This window comes from Phodopus roborovskii, unplaced genomic scaffold (genome assembly GCF_943737965.1).
Source record: "Phodopus roborovskii unplaced genomic scaffold, PHOROB, whole genome shotgun sequence".
In the NCBI taxonomy this organism is placed as follows: domain Eukaryota; kingdom Metazoa; phylum Chordata; class Mammalia; order Rodentia; family Cricetidae; genus Phodopus; species Phodopus roborovskii.
The window spans coordinates 5,625,699-5,647,996 of NW_026126546.1; the positions used below are offsets into that span (position 1 = coordinate 5,625,699).

General features: G+C 47.6%; 1 protein-coding gene across 1 annotated transcript in view; it reads right to left on the reverse strand.

The window, feature by feature from the left end:
- The window catches only part of Crmp1 (collapsin response mediator protein 1), a 44,705-nt gene that overhangs the window by 16,707 nt on the left and 5,700 nt on the right, over positions 1 to 22,298 (reverse strand). The window contains exons 2-4 of the mRNA XM_051200228.1: positions 5,738 to 5,826; positions 3,410 to 3,594; positions 655 to 819 (exon numbers count right to left, since the gene is read on the reverse strand). Coding sequence (XP_051056185.1) covers positions 655 to 819; positions 3,410 to 3,594; positions 5,738 to 5,826 — 439 coding nt within the window. The remainder of the gene's footprint in view (positions 1 to 654; positions 820 to 3,409; positions 3,595 to 5,737; positions 5,827 to 22,298) is intronic.

Consider the following 22,298-nt stretch of genomic DNA (forward strand, 5'->3'; position numbering starts at 1 on the left):
GAAAGTACCCTTTGGACTGGCCACTCACCTCCCGACTTGTTCCATCCTGCTGCCAGTCTCCTCCTGTCTCTGTCTGACCCATTTCCACACATTGCAATTAACAATTGAACTTGTCTGCAACGGGCAGGGCCACCTGGTGTGAGCCCGAACAGAGGGGATCCAAGTGGGATACAGAGATGTGTGGTCACAAAGGTAACTCACAGAGCCAGCCAGGCAACCAGTGTTCTAGACTCAAAAGCGTGATGGGAGGATGTGCCCCCACAAGGCCAGGGTCAGCTTTCAGGTATTTAAGGAGTAAGGCAGTTCTGACAGGCCACTGGGAAAGCTCTCTGCTGAGCTTCAAAGAGAGCATTTGACAGGCAGGAATGGGACATTCCTGTAGAGAAAATGGCTTTAGCGGAGGCCAGCAAGGGGGCAGGTGGCAGGGGATTGCAACCATGGTGACAAGCATCCGGAAGGGTAAGGCTAGACTGGCAAAGGTTTCCCATGTCAGACTATGGGACAGGCCTTATTCTGTGGGTTAAGAGTGCTTCCTCAAGACTTCAAGGAGCACAGGACAGACTTCCCGAAAAGACAGCGTGTCCTTCTAGCTCTAAGCTGGGCTCACAGAAGAGGGTGCAGGGACTCTACAATCCATTCCGGGATTTCACTGACCTTTGTCCTGCACCAGCACCTCCAGCTCCTCCCGAACGCCATCGTACCAGCTTGTGATGTCCACATGGAGGGAATAGTCACAGCAGGACTTGGTGTCTGCTGCTTCGTGCCACTTCTCAAAGGAAGTCAACAGGCTGGACCCAGGTTCAGGAACAACATGGTCAACTGGGACGGAGAGACGTGTGTCATGATGCTCAGAACCCAAGCTGTTCCAACAGTGGCCACATCATCACTTCATCAATATTACCAGCATTGCCACAATCATCAGTCAATGCTATCACCATGGTTTCCATCGATAACACCATACAACCACCACCATTATCATCACCATAACCATTACCACCATCAGCATCCCCACAACCAACGGCACAATCATCACCCACAACCATCAACGTATTCCTACCATCATGCCCATGAATATTACCACTGTAATGATTTGGATAAATCCCAGGCATTTGAAAACTTGTTCCCCATTTGGTGTCTGTTTGGGGAAGATTAAGAGGTGTAGCTTGTTGGAGGAGGTATATAACTGGGGGTAGGAATTAAGGTTCCAAGAAACCCCTGCCTTTCCCAGTGTGCTCTCTGTCTGCTGCTTGTAATCAAGCTTTGAGCTCTCGGCTATCCCTGTCACTATGCCTTCACTGTGTCATTAAGGTGTAGACACCCATAGAAGTGATTCTGTTCCGTCTTGATTCAAGGTCAGAGAGTTTGAGCCTGTTATTGTCCCTTCAAGGCTGAACCATAGTAGCTTTGGCCTAAGGTATGGCTATTGTATGCCTTGCCTAGACAACAGCATATTTGGCTTAAAGTGTAGCTAATGGACATCTTACCTGAACAACAGGATATTTAATTAGGGTGTGGTCACTACATGTTTGGGGTATTAGGGAGGTATTTACATTTGTTTGTCCCTTGTATCTTTGTAAGGAAGCCTTTGGCCTAACCCCCTTTTGATTGGGGTATATAAGAACTTTAAGCAAAATACTTGGGGCTGATCATAATATTTACTGGATGCCTCTCTGACTCTATCTCTTGTCTTAAGTCTATTTCTTTCCTCAATCCACACTCCCCCTTTCAGGCATATTTAGTCTGGTCATCAGGGTCTGACATCAAGGGCTCTGACCCTCTGGAATCCTAAACCCAATCCTAAACACTGAGTCCTGAGCCACAGGACCACTGAGTTGAGGGGAACCACTGAATCTTGAACCTTCCACTTTCCAAAACTATAAACTTAAGTAAGCATCTTTATTATAACATACCCAGTCTCTGGTACTTTCTGATAGCAAAGGATACCAAAAGAATCCAGCGGTTGTTTGTTATATAGAATTAGCATGGCATTGTTGTAACAACATAGATACAGCCACAACTAATACAGCCACTTCTAGCCACAGGCAAATCATATTACTCTGTGAGTGTCTTCCAAATTTTGCTGTAACTTTAGCTGAATTCACACTTCAGGATGTTATTAAGTATGTTGTTTGTTCTTAGCTTTATCACTCTATGATCCAAAGCATTCTTTAAATGGCATTCCCTCTGCCCAGCACACCCCCAGATAAAAGGCCACTGTGGGGCAGGTTGGCCATGCATTGGGAGGACTTTCCTCACTCTTCTCTTCAAAAGATACCAAGCACACACTTGGCATGGTGTAATCCAGCAGAGCTAAGATAGATAGATGTTTGACACTTTTAAATTTCATTTCTAAGACACAAACTTTCATCTCATCTTGAGCCTTGAAATCCATAATTCACTAGTCATGTCAAGGCAAGCAACCATAGGGAACCGTTTAGCAACCTGGTACTCCACTTGAGTTGGGCTATGCCCACCCTTGTTTAAATAATAATGTACTTGGCAGCCTGAGACTCTCATCTGCCCATATTATGCACCACACTCCTAACAATGCACCTAGCAAACTGTTAGCAGCCCAGGACTCCAACTGTATCAAGCTTCATGCACATCCCTCTCTGAATGATGGAATGGGTTTCTCCTCCCCCTAACAACCATTGATCTTAAGTTTTATTCAGTCATGCTCTCCTTATGCCCAGCTAGGAGATCCTGAAAGACCTATCCAACCTAAACTGCTTTGGGGTGCATGGACAGTAAGGCAAACTGTGTTCTCAAAGGGAACTCTTAGGGATAATCTCCAATTTTCTACCTTAAGCCTATGCATACTTTGGGGTGTATATTATTAGAATCAGATGCATTATGGGGAATGATATGTACAGCGCAAAAATAATTATGTGACCTAATTTATCAATCAAAACCTCACGAAGACCCTGAGTAACAAACCTCCTTGGACCCCCATTTTAAAAAAAGCCCTGAACAACAATGGGGTCTGGGTGTCTTCCTCATGTCTCCTGTGGTGTCTTCTGATCTGTTCTCTAGGTCTGCTTTGAATCACATGTCTTTACTTCTTTTGCAAACATGTGGGAGCTTTTGTTTCAATTCCTTGACTAAGGGCCCAAGAATCTGCCAACACACCACATGGGTAACAATGACAGATAGTAAAGTACCACATGGGTAACAATGATACATAGTAAAGTAACTTGTAAAGGTTCAACGCCTGTGTGTCTGAACTCTTTTTGTGCTCATCAAGAGGCACACACAAGAAATGAGCTATTTTTATTGGCTCAGGGTGTGATGAGGAGTTCCATGAAGCTCTGAGTACAGAGCCTTGTGTACCAAACGTCAGTGTGTACTAATGGTGAGTGGAGAGCTCTCATGTCCCATGTCCCCAAGGCCAGGGAAAAGTGCCACTCACTGATCATTGTGGTTCCACCCGCCAGCGCTGCTTTGGTGCCCTGGAAGAAGTCATCGGCTGAGGTCATGCCCTGGGAGGGCTTCTGCAGGTACGTGTTGACATCAATGCCCCCAGGAATGACCATTCGTCCATTGGCTTCGATGGTCTTCACGCCACCAGGAACAATCAGGTTCTCTCCTATTTGTCTAGAGGTAATTAATAGAAAAATCTTTGGTTTTTTAAAAGCAAACCAAGCATGGCAGCCAACTGTATGACACCAGCTCCTCTACACATTTCCCACCCAGTCTGAAACAGGACACTGGGACGAGAAGGAGAACTCAGGCACAGCACCTTCAGGGTGCTGACATTTGACCTCACAGTTTCTCCTCCAAACACCTAGCATCTTGTGGACACTGAAGGGGGCTCAGGAAGACATGTGGCTCATTAAGACCAGAAATGACCCTATGAGCTGCGGGCCCCTTTTGCAGATCTGAATTTCCTATTCATGCCATACAGATCATCTAACTTAGTACCTGGTATGCTTCCAAAATGGAGAGGCAGTGATCCAGATATGATATCCCCTACAGAGGCAACCCAACCCACTGAGGCCAGCCGGGCCCTGCACTGGCCTGCCCTACCCTGCCCTACGACCACAGAACCCTAGCTTGTGTGGCTCAGCACTTTGCCACGGTGCCCAGGAAGCACTCACGGAGGGGCCATTCTTACCCCCTTCCTAGCTCTCTAGGTCCCCAGGACTGGGAAGAAGGAAGGCAGGAGCCACCCCACACTCCCGAGCCCCACTCTTCATTGTGCTTTGCATATGTGGTCTCTTCTAATGCACTCTAGCAACCCCAGCCTCCTCCTTGATCCTCTTCCTCCTCTTAAACCACTTGTGGCGATGATGGGAGATGTCATTCTGTAAGTATGTTTCTCATACTGGTTAATAATAAAGCACTGTTGGCCAATAGGAAAGGAAGATAGGAGGGACTAGGAGACAAGGAGGAAATAGGAAGTAGTAAGGAGGGGTCAGGATGGAGAGCCTGGAGAGAACAGAACCGCCATTCCTCCGCTCTCAGTAAGACCACGTGGAAATACATAGAAATGGGTTAATAATTAACACAGAGCTAGCCGATAAGAAACAAGTAACTGGGCCAACAGATTATATCAAATACAGAGTCTTGGTGTGCGTTAATTGGGGCTGGCGCGGCGGCGGGAGGAAAAAACCGTACTCCTTACACCTCCTCCTTGAGCCTCTTTCTCCTCTTAAACCCCACGCGGCCCCGGGTTGGTCCTACTGGCAGGGTCCCTTCCAAACTAACACTCTCCTTTCCCATCTTCTCTTCCCCTTTGCTCCTGTACCAGATGCCTGGGGTGGCCCTGTGGTGACCTTCTCCTCTCCTCCCTCTCTCCTCATCTAGACCCCAAGAGAAGAGTTGGGTAGGAAACCTAGGCCACTGCGTGTCAGAGGCAGAGAGAGCAGCAATGCTCTGCTGTAGTCACAGAGACAGAGATGTGCTCATCTGTTGCTATGGACTGAGTGGGTTCCTCAGAATTCATGACGAAGCCCAGTCATCACCCAGTCCACACCTCACTTGGCCGTTAAGGATGTAATGAGGTTTAAATGAAGGCCCAAGGGTGAATCCCTTTATCTGTTAAGACCAGTAGCCTTCTACAAGAGAGCTATTCCTGTGTCATACAGAACCATGGACACAGTATAAATAAATAAATAAATAAATAAATAAATAAATAAATAAATAGTGACCATTTAGAGCCAAGGATGGAGGTTCTGACAAAAATCAAACACTAATGGCACCTTGGTTCAGGATCTCCAGTTTCCAGAACCAGGAGAAATAAATACCTGTCTTTCCCCCGGTCTGTAACATTTTGATACAGTAGCCTACAGTTGACCTTATCCTTGGGTTATCATGAATAGGCCAGAAGGGAAAAGTCCAACACCAGGAGACTTCTCTTGTGTGGAAGGCAACAGTCCCCTTTCGTTCTGGTATCCCCAGCCCGGTACCCAGAACTGGCAGGTAGGAGACAGAACTGAAGATTCAGACAGATGCTATGGGTGGGATGTGGGTCCCATTCTTACCCAGCCCTATATTACAGGCAAGCCACTACTCCCATGGTAACAAGAGATGAAGACTGCATCAGACACCGGAGGGATGAGAATCTAAGGAGCGGAAAGCAGGGCATATGCAAGGCCTCCATGCTGGCCAGCTCCTGCTGCACCCACAGTTTGACCTCCTGCCCTACACGCCTGATAGGCAGAAACACAGGAAACTGATTCAGGGCAGGTAGCCTGGAGGGACTGAGTTCTTAAAAGATCCATTCCTGCCAACCCACTTTATGAGTCCATCTTCCAGGTAGACATCGGCGAAGAAGGATTGGTCATCGTTGATGATGCGTCCACCTCTGATGAGGAGTCGGTCACTCTGAAACGCAAAGCAATGTGTTAGATCATTGGCGAGAGACAAGACCTATATGTTCTTTTAACTTTGGGGGCTTTTAAGGACTTATTTGGTTTTTGTGTGTATGAACATTGTAATGTTTTGAATAAGAATGGCCACCATTGGCTGAATGCTTGGTCCTTAGTTGCTAGAACTGTTTCAGGAAGGATTAGGAGGTATAGCCTTGTTGGAGGAGGTGTGTCACTGGAGGAGGGGGCTTTGAGGCTTCAAAAGCCCATTCTAAGCCCATTCTCCCTCTCTGCCTCCAACTTGTACATCAGGATGTAATCACTCAGCTCTGGAGCCAAGTCTACCTGCCTGCCTGCCATCTTCTCATCATGGTGGTCATGGACTCACCCTCTGAAACTATAGCAAGCTCCCAATGAAACGCTTTCCTCTATGAGTTGCCTTAGTTGCGGTGTCTCTTGACGGCAATAAGACAGTAACTAAGACGAGGAAAGGCTTCGCTTACATTTATTTATATTTGTGTGCAACCGTATGCAGCGCCCTTGGGGGCCAAGGAGGGCATCAGAACCCATAGAACGGCAGTTACACACGGCTGCCAGCTACCATGAGGATCCTGGAGGTCAAACCAAGCTCCTCTGAAAGAATGGCCAGTGTTCTGAACCAATGCACCCACCTCTCCACACCCCACCCCCTTTAACTTTTGATATAAATGTCTCAAATAGCTTCAAAAGGTGAAGACAGAGCGCTAGGTAAAGCCCTAAGATCCATGCACGGACCCTCTCTGTCTGATCTCTCACCACCCTGGCTCGCTGCTGTCTAATGCTTTGTGTGTCGGCAGCGTATTTTAAACGCTTTCCTGTTATTTTCACTGATAGCCGGAGGGAAGGGATGCGTACATGTGTCATGTGTGCTTGTGGAGGTCAGAGGACAACTTCCAGGACCTGGGTCTCTCTTTCCATCATCTACATATGTAAATGATAAGTGCCATTACCCACTGAGCTGTTTCACCAGCTCCTGATGAATAACTTAAAACGTAACACCATCACCACATAATTCTACCCGCAGGAACTTTAGCACACATCTCGGTTAAGGACATGGAGGGGAGGTGTTTACATGAATGTGTGTACTTGTCCATGCATGCAGAAGACAGGGGGCAAACCTGGGAATCTACCTCAGTCACTCTCCACCTTAGTTTTTAGGACAGAATTATTCACTGAACCTGCGGTTTATGAATTGGGCTAGGCTGGCTGGCCACTGAATGCCAAGGATCCTCCCATCTCTGCCTCTCCAGTGATGGAGTTATAGGCACACTCTGCCATGGCCAAGTTTTATGTGAGCACTGTGGATATGAACTCAGGTCCTGTGCTTTCTTAGCAAGAATTTTACTGACTGAGCCATCTCCCTAACCCCTCTTTAAGGACTTTTAAAATAAACTATAAGCATGATTTGCAATTCCTACTAACCGATTAATACCACTTCCTTTATTCCAATCCCCCATCAGACTATATTCAACTTTACTGACCTGCTGAGAAAAGTCTTTTTACTTGTGGGGAGGGGCAGCCTCCAATGCACCTGCACTGAGTTCTCTGACTCCCAGCTGCGTGCACTAGCTCCTCCCTCATGACTTCTACTCATTAGTTGGAGAAACTGGGTCATTTGTATAATAAGAATTTCTTCAGCCACTTTTTAATGTGATAATAATCATGTTCAAAGCACAATAAAGGATAATAAAAATCCTGCTCCCCTCACACGTGGTCCAAGGTCAGACAGACGTTCTGATGTTTAACTCCATAACATCCATCATGCCCTCACCCCCTGCATGGGTCACATGCTAGCTGATTGATTATTTCAGCTCCCAGTCAGGGTCAGGCTTGGAAAAGCCAGAGGACGCTGGAGCATCTGGGTCTGCTCTCCTGGGCTGACAGATGAGAGATAGATGCTTAATAAGCCACAGGGTTGGTGGGGATCAGGGGGGCAAGAGTGAGTCTTCCAAGTTCATCAGGGGATTAGGTGGGTCGCTTCAAACCCATAAATAGGCTGAGGAAGGTTGGACCACACAAAGTGCTGGAAAAGGAGAAATTTAGGGGGGGGAACAGTGTCAAGAGTTCCAGATACACCAAAGGCAGCAACCTAGAGAGTTCTGCCTTTTCCCTTTTTCCATAAGTAACTCCCAGGTTATGACACGCTCTTCGTGACTCCGGCTTTAAGAGACTCTGCCTATCTGTGATCATTTCACCAAGAGCTTTGTTCAGCATTAAGATTTGATCATTTGTAGTTTTGAGGCTATACATTTTCCCAATGTGTTTATTTACTGTTCCCATGTTTCCCTGAGCTATAGCTATACTTTAAACCCCATTCCTTTGAGGAGGGAGTTTGACAGAGAATAGGAAGAACCAAGCCTCCTGAAACAGGGCCTGATAGGACCACCTGGGAGACAGAAAAAGGATCTGAGGGGAACGTCGGAAGCTGGCAGAGGAATCAGAGAAAGGCAGAAGTGAAAATAACAAATACAGTTAGTGTGGATCCGGTTAAAGAGTGTGCAGTTGAAGCTGAAGCCTACTGGAACCCTGAGGACAAGCTAATGGCTTTAATGGTCCCTCTGCCACGGCAGTTGCTGTGGCAGGGAAGTAGAAGATAAGCAAGCCTATCTTCTTGCTTCAAGCTCAGGAAGCTGGGTCTTGTGGAGCAGAAGCAAAGCATGGGATCTTGTGCCTCCCAGCAGGATTCAGACCTAGCTCTGCCAGCGTCATCTGAGAGAGATGGCCACCTGCCAGCAGAACCTACATACCACGCCTGCTTTCTCTTTTCACAGTCCTTGTGACACTGAGTGCCACATGGGCTGTATCCTTGTCTGGCTAATGTGTGGCTTAGCCCAGTCCATTCCAAGCTACTGTTGTGATGAAAACAAAAACAAAAACACTGGCCAATGTCACCTGATTGGAGGAAAGGGTTCACTTCCGCTTACACTTCCAGGTTATATTCCATCACTGAGGGAAGTCAGACCAGGAACTTAAGGCAGGGGCCTAGAGGTGGAAACCATGGAGCGAAGCTACTTATTGGTTTGCTCACTGACTTGTACAGTGTCCAGGATATCTACCTAGGGATGGTGCCATCCACAGTGAGCTGGACCCTCCCACATCAATCATCAATCAAGACAGAGCCCAAAGACTTGCCATGGGCCAATCTGATGAAGAAATTTCCTCAACTAAGTTTCCCTCTTCTCGGGTGACCCTGGGTTGTATCAACTTGATAGTAAAACCTAACCAGCACAGATCCATATATGGAAGGAAAAAGGGAAAGAAAGGAGGGAAGGAGAGAGGGAGAGTAGAATAATTAAGGGGTGGTTGGATGACATGGATAAATGAAATATTGGGTGGATGAATGGACAGATAGATCAAATGAGGATGGATGGACAGATGGACGGATGGATGGACGGATAGATGGATACACTGAAAGATGATGGGCAGATTGGTATCCTGGGGTGTCTGAACTGGTCCTTGAAAGATGAGTGGATGAGGATGGAGAGAAAAGAGATGACAGCATTTGTTGAAGGGAGAAAAGTGTGGCGCAGCCTCCACTTCCCATCTGGAATGTCTCTAGAGTGAGGAATTCAAGGTCAGTCACTCTCAAGTCCATCCTCCTGACCTGCGCTCCTAACGAAGTAGGCAACAGGAATGTTGCAACCCCACGAGAGCTTGGAGAGCAGTGCAGACATCAGACAGAAGAGGACGGCCCAGGCAAGTGGACGGCCATGTTTCCCCAGCACCATAAAGCAGGCAAACACGAGTCATCCACAGCTGGCACACAGCAGTGTCTGCCTTGTCACATTTAATAGTGGGTTTCTCAGGCGCAGCCTGAAAGGAGGTATTTAAATGCACACTGTGCTGGGTCAGCCCCAGCCATCTCTATGCTTCCAGAGTCACATGGCAGAGCCTGTGCTCAAACACACCCCTCCAGCTAACTCCAGATAGTGTATGTGAAAGAGACCAGCAGGGCATAGGCACCAGAAAATCTGTAGAAGAAAATATATACACAAGGCCAGAACTGATGTGTCTGTCTGTCTTCCTCCCTCTCCCATCTCTGTCTCTGTCTCTGTCTCTCTCTCTCTCTCTCTCTCTGTGTGTGTGTGTGTGTGTGTGTGTGTGTGTGTGTGTGTGTTAGTTATTTCTGGGAGCAGAGAATTTGCATGTGCCGAGTGCCTGTAGATGTGTGGAGGTCCACTGTCATATTCCAGAATTTGATCTCACTCTTTTGAGACAGTGTCTCCCTGGCTTGGACCTTTCCAATTAGGCCAGGCTGGTTGGCCTACAAGCTCCAGGGATTCACATATCACTGTCTCCCCTATGCTGTGATTATAAGCACGCCACCATGTCTGGCTTTCTTTTTAATGTGGCTTCCGGGAACCAAATTCTTCCACACCAGCCCTTACCAACTAAGCCATCCCCAGTGTCTGACTTTTCATGTGGTTTCCGGGGACCAAATTTACTCTTTCACTCCAGCACTTACCAAATGAGCCATCTCTCTAGCCCTTAACAGGCATTTTCATAGCAAAACTCCAGTTCAGAGGCATCCAGAAGGCGCTTCATGGACTGGGGCTCCCAGGTGTGGCAAGTTCGGGAAACCCCACCTGGCACAGAGGCAAAGCTTTTCTTCAGGGCAGCTCTAACCCTGTTGGTGTGTGGTGAATAAAGAAGACTCCAGAGGACTTAAGAAAGCTTTCTCAAACTCACGCCATCCAAGAGCAGAGTGGGGGTAGGCCAATTTAGTGGGATAGTTTCCATAGAAGACACACTGGTAAAAGTGTTTTGACAATCATATTCTCTGTGACTGATGCATGGAATGTTGTGTATCAGACAGATTAAACTCAGGAACATGGGTGGCCCAGCTTTGCTCAAAAAACCAAGGCGCAGGTCAGACTCAAGGGCTCTCAACTTCCTGTCCACATGGGATCCACCAAACCACACAGCTGACACATTTTAAAATATCTTCACACTTTAGAATTCATGACACCTCATGAGCAGATGGAATTTCAAAACATTCTCTGATCCAAGGACCTTGTATTCTGAAACTCCATTTTGGGGGAGGAGTAGATGGCTCAGTCAGTAAAGTTGGGCTTGCCTTGCAAACTCAAGGGCATGAGTTCCATCCCCAGAATCTACATAAAGCCGAGAGTGGTAGTACATGATTGAAATCCTGGTATTAGGGAGGACACAGGCCAATACCTACAGCTCACCGGCCAACCAACTTAGTATAATCAGTGAATTACACACAAAGTGAGAGACTTAGTTAAAAAAAAAAAAAAAAAAAAAAAAAAAAGATGGTATCTGGGGAACAGGACTCAAGAGTGTTCTCTCACATCTATACACATAACACACACACACACACACACATACACACACACACACACACACACACACACACACACACACACCAAACAAATATCACTGGGCTTAGGCTGTGGCTCAGTGAGAAAACATTTGCCAAACATACACAAGGCCCTGGACTCCATCTCCAGTACAATAAAACTAAATCCATAAACAAATAATCCCTCATGAACTAGGCATTTACACAAGCTATGTGCAAGTACACATTTTAAACATCAATGCATAAGATTCATACATTTAAAAAAGAGCACGGTAGAGTGGCTACCTACTGCCTCAGAGAGCAGGCAGAAAATGAAGCACCTTGAGAGGACTTCGAGAAAAAAATTCAACAGCTGAAAGGGATTTCTGGCTCATTCCACAGTGACAGCAACCAGAAGGGAGCTATGTCTAGCGTGGTTCACATCCTTGTTCCAGCCTTGCATAAGAGCAATATGAGAGCAGGCAGCCAAGGGTCCTACTCCGTACCTCCTCACCACACATCTGGTTACCTCAGTCTCCTCATCTGGAAATGGAAAGGGCAAGAGTGGTGCTGAGCTCAGGCCTGGCAGGTATGTATTCTCAGCCATTTCCGTGACAAGAACTGTCTTTCGTAAGTAACCATTTACAAGTGTGGTGACACAGTACTTGCCTCACATACATGGGAGACCTAAGTTCAATCCCTAACACCACACACACACACACACACACACACACACACACACACACACACACACACCTCAGAAACAGTTGTTTGTACAAGGGGTATGTGTAGCTGAAAGAAACAGGTGTGGTCTTTCAGGGCATTCGGTCTAGTGCGGGGCACTAAGCAGGCAGCCTTTGCAGCCCAGCGTGGGAAAGCCGTGGTGGTAGAAGAATGGCAGGACACAGAGCAGGTCTCCAACTCCTATCGTTGCAGGAGAAAAAACAAAACCAAACCACTCATTCCCAGCCGGAGTGAATACCATGCGGAGGAGGAAGGAGAATCCAGAGAAAGGGGGCCCCATGAAGAAAAGCGCCTGGCTACACTCCGGGGAGGGAGTTCCATGAGGAAAGAGGCCTGGGGAGCAGAGGTCTGGGTGGAATCCTTTCCTGAGTACAGCCCCCACCTATATAAGAGAACTGTGGCTCCAGGACCATCCATAGATGCCACAACCCACATGGGCTCCACTCCCTCATTTAAATGGTGCAGGGTTAGTATCCAACCTGTATCCATCCTCCCAATTATTATGTCATCCCTGCATTACACAGACCACTGAGTCCACTGGAAACACCATAGCGCTAGTCGTTACTGTTCTGTTTAAGAGCCATAGACAACAGGGTGGGGAGAGGCATTGTTGGTGCATGTTAAGAACAGGTGCAAAGTACTGTCTGCCATTTTCCATCTGTGGAAAAATGTCAAAGATGTATATACAATAAGGGATGCAGAATCAAATGTGATGGTATAGACACAGCACCAATGGCTTGTCACAGGGCTACTCACATAGTTTCTAGGACAAACAAATAATAATGTGTTAGAGAAAAACAGCATAACATAACTGTTCACCTGGAAGTGACTGGAGGGGGAATGGGTCTTTCCAGGAGTAAATGATCCCGGATGTTCTCCATGTCATCACTGCTGTAAGATGCACACCTTCCCAACATCCCTACACTGCCCCTGTCTGCGCACGCACACACATGTACACACATACGCATGCACACACACGCACAAACACACGCACAAACACATGCACACACGTGTGCACACTCACATGAACACACACATACACACAGGCATGCACACACACATGCACACACACACTGCTGAGCTGCCTACACTTCATAGCCAGAGTCCTGTACATCAGATCTCTCCACTCCCAAGAACCAGCCTGGGGACACACAGCATTCCACAAATACTTGCTGAGTGGGAGGAAAGAATTGAGTCAGACAGCAATGAGAGAAGAGGGGTGAAGACGAAAGAAGTTTGAAGAGGGTGGAATGAGGAGAGAGGGGATGAAATAAAGAAGGATTTATAAAGAAAGGAGAGGTGAGGGAGAAGGAAAAGGAGAGACATAGGGAAGATGGCAGAGACAAACAAGCGATGCATCACTTTCTCCCGATTTTAGTATCTGGAATCTTGCCCCACTGGCCGGAGAGGGACACCTGTGGAGTGCAAGGCCCACAAAGGGTGGAGGCTGCTGAATGCCTCTTTCAAAGGTTTCATCTAAGCCTAGGCAGCACTGGTGTTTCCATTGTCAAGAGTCTTGTGAGCTGGAGGGTGGCCCAAACCATGGGAAGAGCTTCTGCTCCAAGGCTGGGATTATCTGCTACCAGACCCACTGAATAGGAGGCATGCTAGCAGGAGTCCTTTTTCTTCCTCCAGATGTGAAGTATTTTGTAGAGTTATACAACAAAGATTAATCCAACACTTCAGGCATTCTTATCCGCACAACAGAAAAATCACCCACACTAAGGCTCAGTAGGGGTTGGGTCAAATCATACAACAAATCAGTTCTCAAGAGGCATTATAGAATCCCACCTCCCATGGGGTCATGCTCTCTTCCCACACGGCAGGGATGAAATCGGACCTTTCCACAAAGGCAGCTGTCAGAAACCACATTAAAACCTCTGTGACTTGTCAGAGCAAAGAGGTGCTATTCTTACCTAACTAACATTTATCCAAAAATTACTGGCTGGTCAGATGCAGCCATCCAAAAAATAGCAAAGACTTAAAGCTGTGATTAGGCAAGAAAGACAGTGATTGAGTCATCAGAGAGGGGCTGCTTGGGCTGGGCTCTCAAATACGAGTGGAAATTTACAAGGCTGTAAAAGCAGGGAGGCAAACACTTTCATAAAGGGAGTGTCCACAGGCAAAGCCCTAGGAAAGTGAGGGTCTGTGCTCCCCTGGGCTGGGCACTGTGGGTGCTGTCCGTGGTCCTGAAACACGATCCACTGGGTGCTGAGGCTTCCCCAAACCTAGAGATCCCTCTCTCCTGCCTCATCCAGCACTGCAGGTCCTTGCCGCTTTTCTGTCTGGGCTGCCTAGAAATTTTTCAATTTTTACATCCCCACAGAACTAAAAATGGCTTGTTTCATGATGGAGGTCGTCTACTTCAAATACTGACAAGTGTCTTATCACCCCTTCAGCATTTTAATTCTCCAAATGGTGGACTGAGGTCACTCCCTTCTGATGCTGAGATTGTCCCCAAGTGCCAATGACTGAGAGTTATCACTGGTCCTCAGATCATAGACTCTGGGAAGGCTCCCAGATTCACAAGCAGGAAAGAGAGAACAAAAGATCAGGGTAACTGAGCAGTCACTCACACCCCAAGGGGAATGGGGGTGGGACTTCCTCTTTAAGGGGCAAGCATGGGAAGGAACCTCAGGGAGAACAGGAAGGCCCTACCTTGGAGGAAATACACCTTTCAGGAAATGAACAAACGGAGCTGATGTCTCATAAAATGGGGGAAGACGAAGCTGAAATTAGAAAGTTATCAACCCTCCAAGCCCTATCACTGAGCAAGGCTCACATTCAAAACTCAAAAATTCAATAGGTTATGTAGATGTTCACACACAGACAGAGAGAAAGAAGGCAGACAGACAGACAGCACTAGGCCTACCTAGCCTCCAAACCACTCTAGGGTGACCTGATAAAAATTTTGGCCCAGGTGCTTTTAGCAGATGTAAGTCATAAATGACATCACTCTCTATCCCCTACATCTCTGGGTGTGAACTCTCTGCAACATGTTATGATTTTCACTCCAAACACACACACACATACACACATACACACACACACACACACACACAGGTCATGCTTTGTGATGGCTGTGTACCAGCCCTGTGAATAGGTTTGACCAGCAAGAAAAGAGACAGGGATGCATGAGCCAAAAAGGGATTTCAGACATAGGTGGTTCAAGCCAGCCCTCTCTAGTCTGCCTCCCACATGATCCATGTGGCATGTGACCCAAAATGAGATGCTTGGAGGAGCAAACCTGACACAGAATCGCAGGGACAAATCTAGCTGAGCAGTGCCACTGGGACTCCTGATGTGGTAAACATCCGCAGCTGTGAGCTGCAGAGTGTGTGTGTTTGTTGTACAGTACAGTGTCACAGTGGATGAACACACAGGCTGGGTGTGAGCTGCAGTGAGTGTGTGTGTGTGTGCACCTGTGTGCGTGTTTATTATACGCTACAGTACAGCACCTCAGTGAATGAACACACAGGCTGGGTGTGAGCTGGTGTGTGTGTGTGTGTGTGTATGCACACACGCCTGTGTGCACCTGTGTGCATGTTTGTTGTATGCTACAGTACAGCACCTCAGTGAATGAACACACAGACCGGGTGTGAGCTGTAGTGTGTATGTGTCTGTGTGTGTGTCTGTGTGTGTGCCTGTGTCTGTGTGTGTGCACCTGTGTACACCTATGTGCGTGTTTATTATACACTACAGTACAGCACCTCAGAGAATGAACACGCAGGCTGAGTGTGAGCTGCAGTGTGTGTGTGTGTGTGTGTGTATGCACACACGCCTGTGTGCACCTATGTGAGTGTTTATTATATACTACAGTACAGCACCTCAGTGACTAAACACACAGGCTGGGTGTGATATGAACAGCCCAAACACTTCACACTGCCACAGCAGGGCTCCTACCCTCCTCAGTAGGCCCTTCACACCTCCCACCAGGCTGCCTGGTAGCAACATGTGCCACTACACAGCTGCGCACAGCTGTTTATTCATTCACACAAAATCATCCTTATGGCAGCCTCTCCATCTATAGTCAGGAGAGACCCAGGGAGTGAAAACTAGTGTGGAACTCAGTTTAATTAACACCCATTTACTTTCCTTGGCCTAGCTGGATGCAAGGCAGTGTTTCCTTTTTGAATCAGAAATGGCCCCAGGGAATAGAGCTCAGGCCTGTTTCCATGACAACTACAGCAGGCTCTCAGGCCCATCCTACTGGTCAATGTAGGAAACAGACTATCTGATGATAAAATGGAGCACTCTCCAAAGACCCCAGTGGGCAGGACTTTGCTGCTGCCTACAAAAGGTGGCCCCAGCTAAATCCATGTGGGTCTCCATTTTCATTGGTAAGTCTTAAATCCCCGCAAGAAGCAAGAGTAGTTGCTACAAATGGAAGCTCAGAGAAGGCAACTAGTTTTCTCCAAGTCATACAGCCAAGAGATGGTCCCAGAATTTGAGCCTTGTCCCACATGGCACCTATACAGTAACTCCCCCTTTACTTTTGGAGGAGTCTAGTGCCACATGGGACAGAGAGGAAGAGAAGCCGAACAGGATGCTGTTCTTGGCACAGAAGAACTGGTTGTGGTTTGAGAAGAAAAGGCCCTGGCAGTTGAAGAAGCCCTCCCACAGTATTGAGAGCAGCAGCAGAGCAGAGTACTGGGTCACCTCTCAGGCCAAACAAGGGCACTGCACAAAAGAAACACTTGCCACAGAGTTGCCCCAGAGCCAACCCAGCCATGTGTGAGGTGGTGACCTCCTCTAAACTGCAGACTCTAGGGGAAGGCATTTGGAATTCCTGCATGAGCTAGGAGAATAAATCATGTCAGGCATTTCCCTAAACAAATATAGAAAACCTCCCGGTGTTTATAAGTTTCCCTTCAAAGCAGAGGTTACAGAATGCAAATATTTGTGGAGATTGCAGCAGGTAGGACTTGAGCCTTCAGGATCTGTTTTGACAAAGAGCACCTTTCTGTTAAGGACATAGCTTGGAGGTAGAGTCCTTGCCTAGCAAGCATGACACTCTGGGTTCAATCTCCAGCAACATGCATGTCTACACATGTGTGCACACCAACCTGGCCTGAGGATAGGCACTACATCCCTCAAGCAGACATGTGTTTGCTCTGCATGGTTTGGTTCTGTACCAGATCCATTGAGTCTTGCTTGGGACCGACACCAGGTTGTCACTGAGTTAAGCCACTGGGAGTACGATTGGTCATGCACACACATTACAACTTGAACGTGAACAGTTCCGGAAAGAGTGCCGCCCAGTGTGAAAACCAGCAAAGTCCAATGGCAAAGCAGATCTGCCCTCTCCCTACTGCCAAGGTTCCACTCTAGAAGAGCCCCCATTTCTAAGGCCCTTCATGGTGCAAACTAGCTTAGAGCTAAGCCACAGACAGGACTTAAGGAAAGAGAAGCAATGCAAGGGCAGCTAAAGAAGCATGGCTTACCATGTGGACTCACCCATCCCCTCACACCTAATGCAGGGGTGCTCCTGAAGACAGGATGAGGAGGGGTGATTCTCCCAGTCCTCCGTTCCTTAGAGAGTAGATCTTGCTTGCAAAGGCAGAATGCTACAGAGTGATCCTTCTCGAGGAGGGAACTCTGGGTTCCTGAAGCAAAGGACTGAGTAAAGTCTGTATCACTGGACGTTCTCACAGCCACAGGTGAGTGTGTGTGTGTGTGTGTGTGTGTGAGAGAGAGAGAGAGAGAGAGAGAGAGAGAGAGAGTGTATGAGAGAGAGAGAGACACAGAGAGAGAGATGTGTTCATGTGAACTTTGCATGTGTCCATCAGATGATGTGGGGTGTCTTCCTCAATTGTTCTCCACCTTCTTATGTAAGATGGGGTCTCGCTGAACCTGTAGCTCAGGATGTGGGTGAGCTGGCCAGCCAGTGAGCTCCGGGAGTCTGCCTGTCATATCACCCAGAGCCCCCCCCACCCCCACCCCCAGAGCTGGAGGTACAGATGTGTACCACCACACCCAGCCTTTTCACGGGTGATACGGATCCTCTGTGCTTGTGTAGCAGTCATTTCACACATTGAGCCACCTGCCACACCCCACGTGTGTTTGCTGAATCACGTTCCCTGTCAAGTATCCCAGCTCCCACCCACTTCACAAACCACCAGCACCAATTCACAGCTGCATTTGCTCAAAGCATAACTTAGGATCTAGACATCATCTCTATCCAGGGGAATGGGGTTTTCAGCCTAACCAGAAAAAAATGGTCCAATACTCTAAAACCTAGCAGCATTCCTGAAGGGTTTAAAGACCAAACACCACCAGCTAGGTTGGCAGCCAAGTTTCCTTCTCTCCGGGAGGCCCTTAGCAGCCCCAATTGCAGACCTGCCCTTCAACACCATCCCACTGTTCGCTGCCCTGACCTAGCTCTCCTTGGTCCTGTGGGACAGGGATGACCTCTGGGGCATCTTTGTCTTGTCAGTACCAGATGCTTCATTTTTGCTCACAGCAACCACCCAGGCTCTACTCAGCACCTGTGAGTGCTCAAAGCTCTGCAGGCAGATGTTGCTAAAGCATTCCATAAACTTTGTCTCTGACCCACAGTTCAGCTGGGGATGGTTCTAGCACACCACTCCACTCCCATGGGCTGAAAACCACCACAGCTAGAATGGCTTCCATTTTCCTTTCTACAGTGTCTCTTCTATACCTTGACATGGTTCCCTCTCTACACCTGACGCTTACCTCTCACCCCCATGCCAACCTGTACTGCTAACCACCCTTTGAGCCAACCCCACCTAAGGACCAGCACCGTGCCTTTTCTCCATCCCTTACATGTCCATAACAAGGTCAGCATCCTTTTCAGTAGATGACTATAAGCATCTCTTCGGCACCAGAAGTGGCCCATGAAATCCTCTGGTCACCTCCAGAAAACTGATTCCAGGTTTACCCTGACTGGGGGCTCAGCCCTATGCCTTGAAATGTGCTGTGATATAGACGATCTATGCCATGATAGGGCAGAAGTTCCTAAAGTCTGTGTGCTCTGCTCCTCCCTCAGCCCAGGCCCCAATGTGAAGGGACATTTGGGGCGCATGTGCCTTCCAACAGCAGTAGGGGCAAGGCTAGAGCTTGTGGCTTGGGTCTGATCTCAGGGCTGTGTACCAGTGCACACTGCTGATTGACTCTGTCTCAGTGAGTGTGCTGACAGCTAACCCATGCGGTGTTTACTCTGTGCACAGGCTATTCTCAGAGCCTTGCGTGTGTTTTCAGCTAGTGATGGGGGAGAGGGCCCCATGGTGGTTGCTATTGCTAGTCTCATTTTATAAACAGCCATAGAGAAAAGCTGACGGATGGAGAGACCGTGTGAACTTGACAGATTCAAACCCAGACATCTTGACTTCAGAATCGTCACTGTTTTTTTTTTTTTTCTAACGCTCCATCTCCCAGCACCTTCCTATGACCCACAGGGCATCCGAATGCCCTGTAACACTGAGTCTCAACCACCTCACCTATTTCACAGTTTAAAAAAAAAAAAAGGAATTCGAGATCTAAGAAAAGAAAGTGACTTGCTCAAGATTGGGTGTCTCCTTGGAATCTGTGTTATTTCTATTACCTTGGACGCACTCCAACCTCCACAGCCCTGAAGCACCCTCAGCTGTCCAGCCATTCAGATCCCTCGCAAGTCTCTCACCTTCTGATTCCTCTGTTTAAAACTCCTCACGTGCTCTTCTCCCAATTCAGTTCTCATCTATGCTGTTCTATCCTTGTGCCCCGCAAGCAACTTCTTGTTCATGCCACTGTGAAACCCTTGAAGCCTTCTGTTGCGTCTAGCCAGTGCCAAGGCCTGGTCCTTATCTTAGAATTCCTCTGGCATGCTCTAATTCAACCTGTCCTTTAGCTGCTACTAACTTATTTCAGGTGTGTGCCCTTTGTTACTTTGAATGGCAAGCTTGCTAAGGAATTCTACACAGTCACTATCTGAACAGTACTGGCCACTAAGGTGCAATTTAAGTTTCTGTTTCCTCAGGGCACATGAATAAGGAGAAAGGAGCTGTGTCTGAGCCAGGAACTCTTCTTGGGCATTACACTGAATGTGTTCTTTGAGTTGAGCATTGGCCCAGTTCGCTTTGTAAGGAACGTATGAGACAATTATACAAGGAATGGTGGTTCAAGCCTGCGATCTCAGTACTGGCAAAGACTAGATAAGAGTGTTGATAATAGAGGCTAGACTGAGCTACGGAGTGAGTTAGAGGCTAGCCTAGGCTACAGAGTGAGATTCTGCCTCATAGACAGACAGACAACCAAAAGTATTATTTAAAAGGAAAGGTATTCAAAACTGGTGGTGTCATTGTGCTGTGACACTGCCCTGTCATTTTTGTGTCCCTCCTGAAACCCTCCTCACAAACTGGCTCATTTCTCCCTGCCCATGAACTTGACATTACTGGGGTTTTCTGTCTCGGTCCTGGATGGCAGGAGCTCAGATCAGCCACAAGGGCCCTGGTGTGCTGTCCTCTGCTCCTCCTGGGTCCTCAGTGCTGGTGTATGGCTTCCAACTGATTTTCCAAATTATGCAAGCACCCAACTCCTTTGTACAAAGACTCAGGGACTGAATGAACATCTACTCTGGATGAATGTTCCCGTTGGGATAGACTGCCATATGCTTCACGGGTTTGCATTTTTGTTGGTTTTTTTTGTTTTTGTTTTGTTTTTCTTTGGTTTCTTTTCTTCCCTCATATGCTTTACATTACAATCACAACTTCAGCTCAATATAAGTTTCTTCCCTGTCTTCATTGTTTGATTAAACACACACACACACACACACACACACACACACACACACACACACACACCAACACAGCAAGCAGCACAGCCCATACACTCTGCCTGCTTGAATGTGAGCATGAATATTTCCAACACTGCATACCTTCCAACCTCAGTTTCTCCTTTGGGGAGCAATGATGACTGATGATACACCTAGGCTACCTTCTTCTCATGGTTCTAAGATCCATGTGGGAAATAATAGGAGCCGTACAGACTACAGCAAGAGCTGCAAGTCCCATTGTTAATAATAACTAGAAGCTTGTTAGCAAGCTCCCTAACATTCCCCAGCACACAGCTGAGCAAGCACCCCGCCCCCACCTCTGTGGCTCCTCTGGGAGCCAAGAGCTTCTGCTTGGCCAGGGAGCCCAGTGCCTTTGTTTGCTCATAGCCACACCCACAACAGTCTATTTAGTAAAAACAGTGGGCACCTGTAAATAGCTTCAGCTATGTTAACCCCCATCTGTGCTATTCATTCCAGAAAAATCCACCCACGGAAGAGCTTCGCCAATATTTTAAACAGTCCCCAGGGATAGAGACTAAGTGTGTGTTTCCCATCTTCTTTCTCCATCAGGCCACCCTGCCCATCATCTCGGGAAGAATGCTTAAAAGAAGAAATGACTCCACATCATAGCCAATCAGAGGAGAGCATTTTCCTAATTCCATCTCCATGTCTGTCCATAGGGGCATGGCCTGTGTGTGCCTGTGCTCCCTGTTCTGATACACACCTCTATCTCTGTGGATTTCTCCCCATCATAGAGATTCAGAGGCCCATAGAGAGAAGGATCCAGCACCCTGCAGGAGGGACCTGCAGCTGCAGCTGCAGCTCTGCTCGCTTCTGTGGCTGAATTTTGGGTCTTCCTGCACCTCCATCTTCTCCTCAGGCTGCTTGTGGCAACTTAGACTTTACCAGTGTTTGCTTTCAGTGTTCAGGGAAGCCACATGGCAGCAGAGGTAGGAATCCATGATGCTGGCTTTCCTCCTGCCTCCCCCTAAAGCCACCTCCTTTGACCCCTACATACCTGCCGAAGTTGCCTGAAGACCACTTATTCCCCTTTACTGGACCCACCAACCTTTATGGCCATTTATGGTTTAGATGTCAATTACTAACTGTGGGAGCTAAGACTATCTCCTTTCCAACATCCCTGTGTCTGACAGAGACCAGGTATTTATTATGAATTACCCAGTAACTGCTGGTGAACAGGGCTGTGGCATTTAGAAAGCCACAGTCATATTTGGGGGACATGACCCCCCCATCACAGTCTATGTACCATTAGCAAGAGGTCTTTCTAGGTACAAGAAGGGTCTTACAGGGTGGAGCCATTCATATCCAGCCTCTAAATTTTGCTATTTCCCCCTTAAAACCACATTGTTTGTGTTTAAGGCAGACAATGTACTCCAAAGGAACAAGTGCCTTCTCCTGGACCTCTTTTTGCATCTGAGATATCCTTGCTGCATCCCTTCTCACCAAACTCACTGAAACCATTCCTAAGGTTGGCAGAGCATCTCTGCAATTGTCCTACAGGTTAATCACCTGCTTTGCATAAGGGATTAAAGCAGCAGAGAGGCCAGTGGTATCCAAGCTTTTCTTTCACAAGTCAAGTATGCCAACACACTAACAGCTCTGCTGGGAT